The 6961-nt window shown below is 52.9% G+C and overlaps 1 protein-coding gene across 1 annotated transcript in view; it reads left to right on the plus strand.

Annotated features, from left to right (window-relative positions):
* The window catches only part of PYROXD2 (pyridine nucleotide-disulphide oxidoreductase domain 2), a 35447-nt gene extending 30233 nt beyond the window's left edge, over positions 1 to 5214 (plus strand). The window contains exons 13-16 of the mRNA XM_004701322.2: positions 834 to 988; positions 1838 to 1944; positions 3702 to 3822; positions 4910 to 5214. Of these exons, the coding sequence (XP_004701379.1) occupies positions 834 to 988; positions 1838 to 1944; positions 3702 to 3822; positions 4910 to 4980 (454 nt within the window). The 3' untranslated portion in view covers positions 4981 to 5214. The remainder of the gene's footprint in view (positions 1 to 833; positions 989 to 1837; positions 1945 to 3701; positions 3823 to 4909) is intronic.
* Positions 5215 to 6961: the final 1747 nt, after the last annotated feature.

Genomic DNA, 6961 nt, shown 5'->3' on the forward strand with positions numbered 1-6961 from the left:
GGGATAACAGTTGTATGAGCCCCTAATAAAATGTTAAAAAAGAAAACATTAATAAAAAAGAATAAAAGGAAAAAAAAAAAGGTTAATGCTGATTTAGCTTCACCATGATCTAAAGGATAGGGGCTGATCAAATTTCAAAGTATTTTAGAGGTACTGCTTTTTTAAAAAAATCATTTTATTGGGGGCTTATACAACTCTTATCACAATTAATCTATCCATCCATTGTATATTAGGCACATTGACGATTGGTATAAAACTCTGAATAAATCTGTAAATACCAACTCATTGTGACCCTATCAGATAGGGTAGACCTGCCCATGTGGGTTTCCTAGGTTATAATCTGCATGAGCCGATCACCAGTTCTTTTCTGCCATAGAGCAGCTAGTGGAATCGAACTGTTGGCCTTTCATTTAGCAGCTGAGCACCTAACCACTTTGCCACCGGGGCTCTAGTAATGTTCTCGGCCAGGGGTTTAGCCTGGTTCTGATCACATGCTTGAGTGACAGGCTGGGCCCTGGAGATGTGGTCTTTAGGGCCCCTGGTTATAGTCTGCAGTGTAGAAGGTGGGCACAGGCCCACAGTCACATGGGCGGTGCCTGACCAGAGACCCTGGGCCTGCAGGCTGGGCTTGGGCAGTACTGGGAGGAAGGTGCTCCTCTGCAGAGACCTGGACTGTCCCAGTGGTCACTGAGACCCAGGCCTCATGGGGACGATCAGGCCAGCCTCTGTGTCTTCGAGGGGCTGCATGTTGCCCTTTGCCACCTCGGCGTGGGCCCCTGGCCTCCCTCAGGGTGACGACTGCTCCCAAACCTGCTTCCTCTGCTCTCTCCCAGGCCTATGATTGAGCTCTGCATCCCCTCTGCGCTGGACCCCACCCTGGCTCCCCCTGGCTGCCACGTGGTCTCCCTCTTCACTCAGTATACTCCGTACTCACTGGCTGGAGGCAAGGCGTGGGGTGAGCAGGAGAGAGACGCATACGCCGACAAAGGTGAGGAGCGCTGGCCGGTCTGGTCCTCCAAGCAACAGGCAGATGGGCAACCCCACCCTCCTGGACTGCCCCATGCAGATGTCCCAGGGCGAGAGAAATGCCCAAGGGGACCTCAAGTCTGCAAGGTCAACGAGCAAACTCACTAACTCACTGTCTGCAGGGCTCGGGCACTGCCCCTAAGCTTGCCCACAGTCTAGTAGGGGGTGGGGATGGCTAATAAAGAAACCAGTAATTCCAGCACAACATACAGTGTGAACTGAAGTGGAAGGCTGGGAGTCAGAGAGGGAAGAAGTTTTTCCAAAGAAAGCATCCTTTAAGCTGGGTTTTCAAGGCTGACTAGGAGTTAGCCAAATAGGAAAGTGTATTTCAAGCAGAGGGGACAGCTTTCAAAAAGCAGTGGAAGTGACCAGAGCTTTGCACGTTCAAAGGGAGACAAGCACCTTCGTGTTCAGGCTTAGGGTAGATGGTTGGAGAGGCATACAGGGCAGGCCTGGCCTAAGACCCATTGGCCTTTGTGAGAAACGATTTGTGTATGGATGGTTTTGCTTATTTTGTTTTGTTTTAACTTTGCTGAGATAGCATTTACGTCTGATGAAATGCTAACTACAAGGTCAGCAGTTCAAAACCACCAGTGGCTCTGAGGGAGAAAAATGAGGCTTTCTACTCCCGTCAAGAATTATCATCTCGGAAATCCACAGGGGCAGTTCTACCCTGTCCTGTGGGGTGGCTAAGAGGGATGGCAGGGAGTCTGGTTTGGGTCTTTCGGAGTCCAGTTACACAGTAGGCCTGTGGCCTGTCTTTGTGGCGTCTCGAGGTCTTTATCTCACTTCGCTGCTGTTCGGTCCCCAGTGTTTGACTGCATTGAGGCCTATGCCCCCGGCTTCAAGGGCTCCGTGGTGGGCAGAGACATCCTCACGCCCCCGGATTTGGAGAAGATCTTTGGGCTGCCTGGAGGGGTGAGTGAGCCTGGACATTGCTTCCCCGCCCTGCGTACTTCTCACTGAGCCACTCCGCCCTGGCCGGGACCCTTCAGCTTTCCGCCGGTCCCAGGACACAAACAGCGCCAGAGCCCACCTCCTTGCTCTTATTGCTGGTGTCCAGTACCCTCGGGTCAGTTCCAGCCCATAGCCACCCGGCCAACAACAGAAACTAACACTGACCATCCCGACCACTGTCCTTCCTTTGACCCCATTGCTGCAGCCACTGTGTCAATCCATCTCGTCCGGTCTTTTTTGCTGCCCGTCTGCTTTGCCAAGAAAGGCTCTCAGGCCTGGGCCAGAGGGGAGTGAGATGCAGCCACCAGATGGACAACACTGGCTGAGAAGGCCACCTGGCTGGTAGATCTTCTGCCTGACCACCCACGTCAGCCTCTCCCATCACACCTGAGGGAGCCCTCATTTACTTACTGAGATGGGAGGCAGGGCCCCACACCAAGTTACTACCACTCATGACTGCTGGTCACTGACAGTGTGGCCGGTCCTAGGGGAGTGATGCTGAGAGTGAAAAGTGTGCACGACTCCTAGCGGCCCTGCAGGAGGGGATGGAACTGCTCTTGTGAGTTTGCAGTGCCGTAAGCCTTGGCAGGAGCAGGAAGCCTCATCTTTGTCACATGGAGCGGCCGGTGGGTTAGAACCACTGACCTTGAGGTTAACCGCCTAATGTGTAATCTCAATTCACTATCAAAACGATACTATTTTAGTTATGTTGTGTAAAACATCACAATGAACACCAGCCAATGTCTTTTTTTACTTTTTAATGTGTCTAGGCATCCTGGAGGCTTTTGGCTATATGCTGGGCTTCTAACCTCGACGTCGTCAGTAGTTCGAAACCACCAGCCGCTCCTCAGGAGAAAGCCAGGGCTTCCTACTCCCATAAAGAGTTACAGTCTCGGAAACTCACAGGGCAGTTCTACCCTGTCCTATAGGGTCGCTGTGAGTTGGCATTGACCCTGCGGCAGGGAGTTGTTGAAACTCTGCATGTTATATCCCGTGGGTAGTCTGGGGCAGATACAGAGTTCTGCAGGCCAGGCACAGGGAGTGGAAAGGATGGGTGGGCATGAGGCCAGGTGGGTTGAGTGTACTTGGCACCCAGGTGGACGTAGAGGCCTGAATGAAGGGTCCGAAGAGAAGGTGGCCTCGTCCCCCCTTCTCTGCCTGGGCTGGACTGACACAGGCCAGTGGAAAGGAAAAGAGCAGGCTTGAGGAAGCGGATGAGCTCGGGTGGGGACACTCTCAGGGGGCAGCCAGAAGGTCCTCACCGTGGTGGCCCAACTCAAGCCCCTTTCTGCATTTACTGTGACCCCGCTGGCCCTTTGGCCCCTGGATCCTGTCTCAAACTGGTGTCTTGGTCAAAGGAACATGTCCCAGCCACCCAAGAAGCCAAAGCCTTCAGTGTTTCAAAGGCAGGGAGAAGGATGCCGTGTGCACCTCAAACCCTCTTAAACCCCCTTCTCTCTCCTGAAAGTCTGTTTCCTCACCCTCTGCCGATGCTCCCGCCCCTATCTCTGGGCAACAGCAGCCTCTGTCCTAGGGCCTGTGCCCTTCTCCCGCCCCTGCCCTCCCTGCATCTTATTGACAACAGAGGAGACATCCCCCGGAGAGAAAGACCTTCCTGGGAGGATGGGGGAAGGAGGAAAGCCACAGAGAACAGCCACTTTAGGGCAACATAGGTTGTAAAACTCCTACATTAACCACGGCGGCCCTGCCTCCCACAGAACATATTCCACGGTGCCATGTCCCTGGACCAGCTGTACTTTGCCCGCCCCTTGCCCCTGCACTCCAGCTATCGCTGCCCCCTCCCAGGCCTGTATCTCTGTGGAAGTGGGGCCCATCCTGGTGAGTGGCCCGGAATCCCACTACCTTGGGTGGAGGGGAGAGGGCTGGCTGAAGGGGAGAGGCTAAGGGACAGGGAGTGGGGCAAACCACAACTGTGTGGGGTGGGGGTGGGGGGTAGGGATGTGGAATAGAGAAAGGAGAGCATGGAAGTCCCACCAGGACATCCCACAGCCTCATGGTGAGAATGCTCGGATGCAGGTAAACAAAGAATGACAGCCTGAGCCAGGCTGGTCACAGCCCCCAGTTGCGCTCACACCTCCTCCTGAGGTTTGAGGACATGACCTGTTGGAGACATCTCACTAAATGCCAATATCGGGTAATGAGGGACCTGAGTCCCTGCATTCCCTATCCAGAGTTAGACCGGTGTTCGCCTGTGGCTTTGAGGAGCCATCTAGTTAGTCAGCAGCCACTCATAGCCACTCAAAGCTACCAGAGAACAAAACCATCCTCACAATCGTTTGAGCCCACCAGGACAGCCCTGTGTCAATCCATCTGGCTGAGGGTCTCCCTCTGTTTCACTGCCCCTCCATTTCACCACGTGTGAGGTCTGCCTCCATAACATGTCTAACGGTGAGATGAAGCCTCACCACCCTCCTCTCTGAGGAGCATTCTGACTGCTTCCTCCAAGACAGCTTTGTTCCTTCTGCTGGTAGTCCATGGCTTATTCGATAATCTTCTCCAGAGCAGTCAAGAGCAATGAAGATAAGGTTCCCAGTATTCAAATTCCTCCCCCGCACCAATCCAAGCCCAACCGGCCTCCCCACGCTAACTCTGAGTACTGCCCTTTCTCGGCACGCTGTGGATCTCGGCCTCCCAGGAGACGTCCGAGGCTCCACCCCTTCCCCCTCAAAGCCTTGTCCTCTCATTTCACACACTCAGAGTCTCCCCGGCTAGAACACTTGCTCTCAGACTTTGAAGCGCTTCTGTGAACTGGGGGCCTGGCCCCCTCCCCCAGAGAACTGGTGCAGGAAGCTTGGGGGTGGGGGGTCCCATTGGCTATCAGTGGGGCCGTGGCCCTGAGCATCACCCCATTCTGGTTTGCTCTGGGTTTGAGCAGGGCTTGGGCTCATGGCAGGTTCCTCTCCAGGAGGGGGTGTCATGGGGGCTGCCGGACGCAATGCAGCCCACGTGGTCTTTGGAGACCTCAAGAGACTGTGACCCTGAGCCAACTCCAACCCAGGGACAAGTTGTGCCGGTTCCCCGTTGAGCTTTTCAGGCCTCCATTGGGTCAACTTCCCAGAAAGCTTTGCTCCGAAGCGTATTTCTTGACGCAGCCAAGTCCTCGAATCCTTTCAGAAAGAATGGACAAGTTACCCCGAGTGCAAGTTCACCGGGCGGCCTTGTCTCCACGAATCAACTGGCTCTGTCTTATTAAAAATACTATTTTCTACAGATTGTCTATACATATGTTTTCTCCTGTGTGTTAAACGGACTCTATGGGTTGGAGTGTGTGGTACAAACTCTGAATGCACTTGGTAGCTCATTGAAAGGCTGGGGGTTCAAATCCACCCAGAAATGCCTCCCAAGAAAGAGCTGGGATCTACTTCCAGAAAACTGGGTCTTCCTTCAACGGTGACACGCACAGGTCGGCCACTACTCAGAATTGACTCAATGACAGTTGGGTTTTTGTTTGTTTGTTTGTTTGTTTTACTGGTTACATAAACTTGTCTGGGGGCTCTGTGTGCTCCAGGACTGCTAACCAGTTCAAACTGGTCCAGTCATGGCCGACAGAGTGAAATGTGAACATCGCCGAACATTTCAAATTGGGTGAAGCAGAATGAGAACCAGAACGGACCGACTTGTGAGTCAGCACCCTGCAATGGGGGCCTTGGGAGAGGCAGAGGGAGTCCTTTCAGGGGCCTGAGGTGGGAGCTTGGATTATTGCCAGCACTGTGGAGGGCGACGCGTATTCCAAGTGGGTGATTAGCCAACATCTTTGGTTGGGGCACCATTGTTTCCCACCGGGCTGATCAAGAGCTGTGGATGCCATGCAGTGCACATGCTGCCCCTGCTTCCTATGAGCCAGCCAGTTGACGTTTCTAGAAGGACATTGGCCTGATATTTTTCCCATTCTGGTTACTGTTCTGGTCTGTCCCAGTTTTGTTTTATGGGCCATGACTGAACCAGGAAGAAGGTATTCCGCCCATTTAACCAATGGAAGAGTCCCATACAAACAGCCCGAGGGCCTCAGGATTGCTCTGTTGAGGACGAATCCCTACATCCGTGAACCCTCTCAGCATAGGCCAGTGTTATTCTACAGCAAGTGCAGGTTGTCGCTTCTGTTCAGAAAGGATCGAACCAAAGGCTCCATGGTACGGCAAGTCTCTCAGGCAACCTCTGCAGCTCCAGCAACCGAAGCCACTGTCCGGAGCAAGCCTGTCCCTGGAGCATCGCCTCCTGCCTGCCCCTAGGGTTGCTGATAGCTGATAGCTGATAAGCCACATCTTTACAGTGCTCCCTCGGTGTGGAACTCAATGCGTTCCAAATTCAGGTTCAAACACCGAAAAGTTTGAGAACAGAACATATTCTTCCCGTAAAAAATCATGGAAAACCAAATAATTGGTTCTGAGACCCCCAAACCACACTTATAAATCCATTTTTCCACAACTGTGATTCACCACGGAGCCGTTTAGCCTTCTGGCATACCGCTGTCTCAGATCTGCTACGCCATGGACTTGCTTCCGATTTATCCAAATTAACAGCCACTTTTCGACCCTTTCCAAGGTCTGGGTTCTTTGTTTCGGAGTTAACAATTTCACACCTTTCGCTACATTAGCCGCTCTAATCATATCCCCACCCCCGCAAACTGTTAATAACGTCAATTTAGCCTCGTTTTATTCAGCTGCCAAATCAGATTAACGGTGACGTGAGTCCCAGTCTGCAACGGTGGCTTTCTCCAACCGCTCCGTGTGCTCACACCCGGCCTCTGCCTTCACTGCTGGAACCCTACCTTTCTTTGGGGCATGGTTACAGTAGTTTATGCAGACCACAAATAAAAAGCACCAAGACGAGTGTGTATCGTCTGCACTGCGTGTAGTCTGCACTGTGTGTCGTCTGTGTGTGTTGTCTGCACTGTGTGTTGTCTGCACTGTGTGTCATCTGCACTGTGTGTCGTCTGCACTGTGTGTTGTCTGTGTGT

Source organism: Echinops telfairi, unplaced genomic scaffold (genome assembly GCF_000313985.2).
Source record: "Echinops telfairi isolate 266 unplaced genomic scaffold, ASM31398v2 ScPeMD7_70;HRSCAF=299, whole genome shotgun sequence".
Lineage (NCBI taxonomy): Eukaryota > Metazoa > Chordata > Mammalia > Afrosoricida > Tenrecidae > Echinops > Echinops telfairi.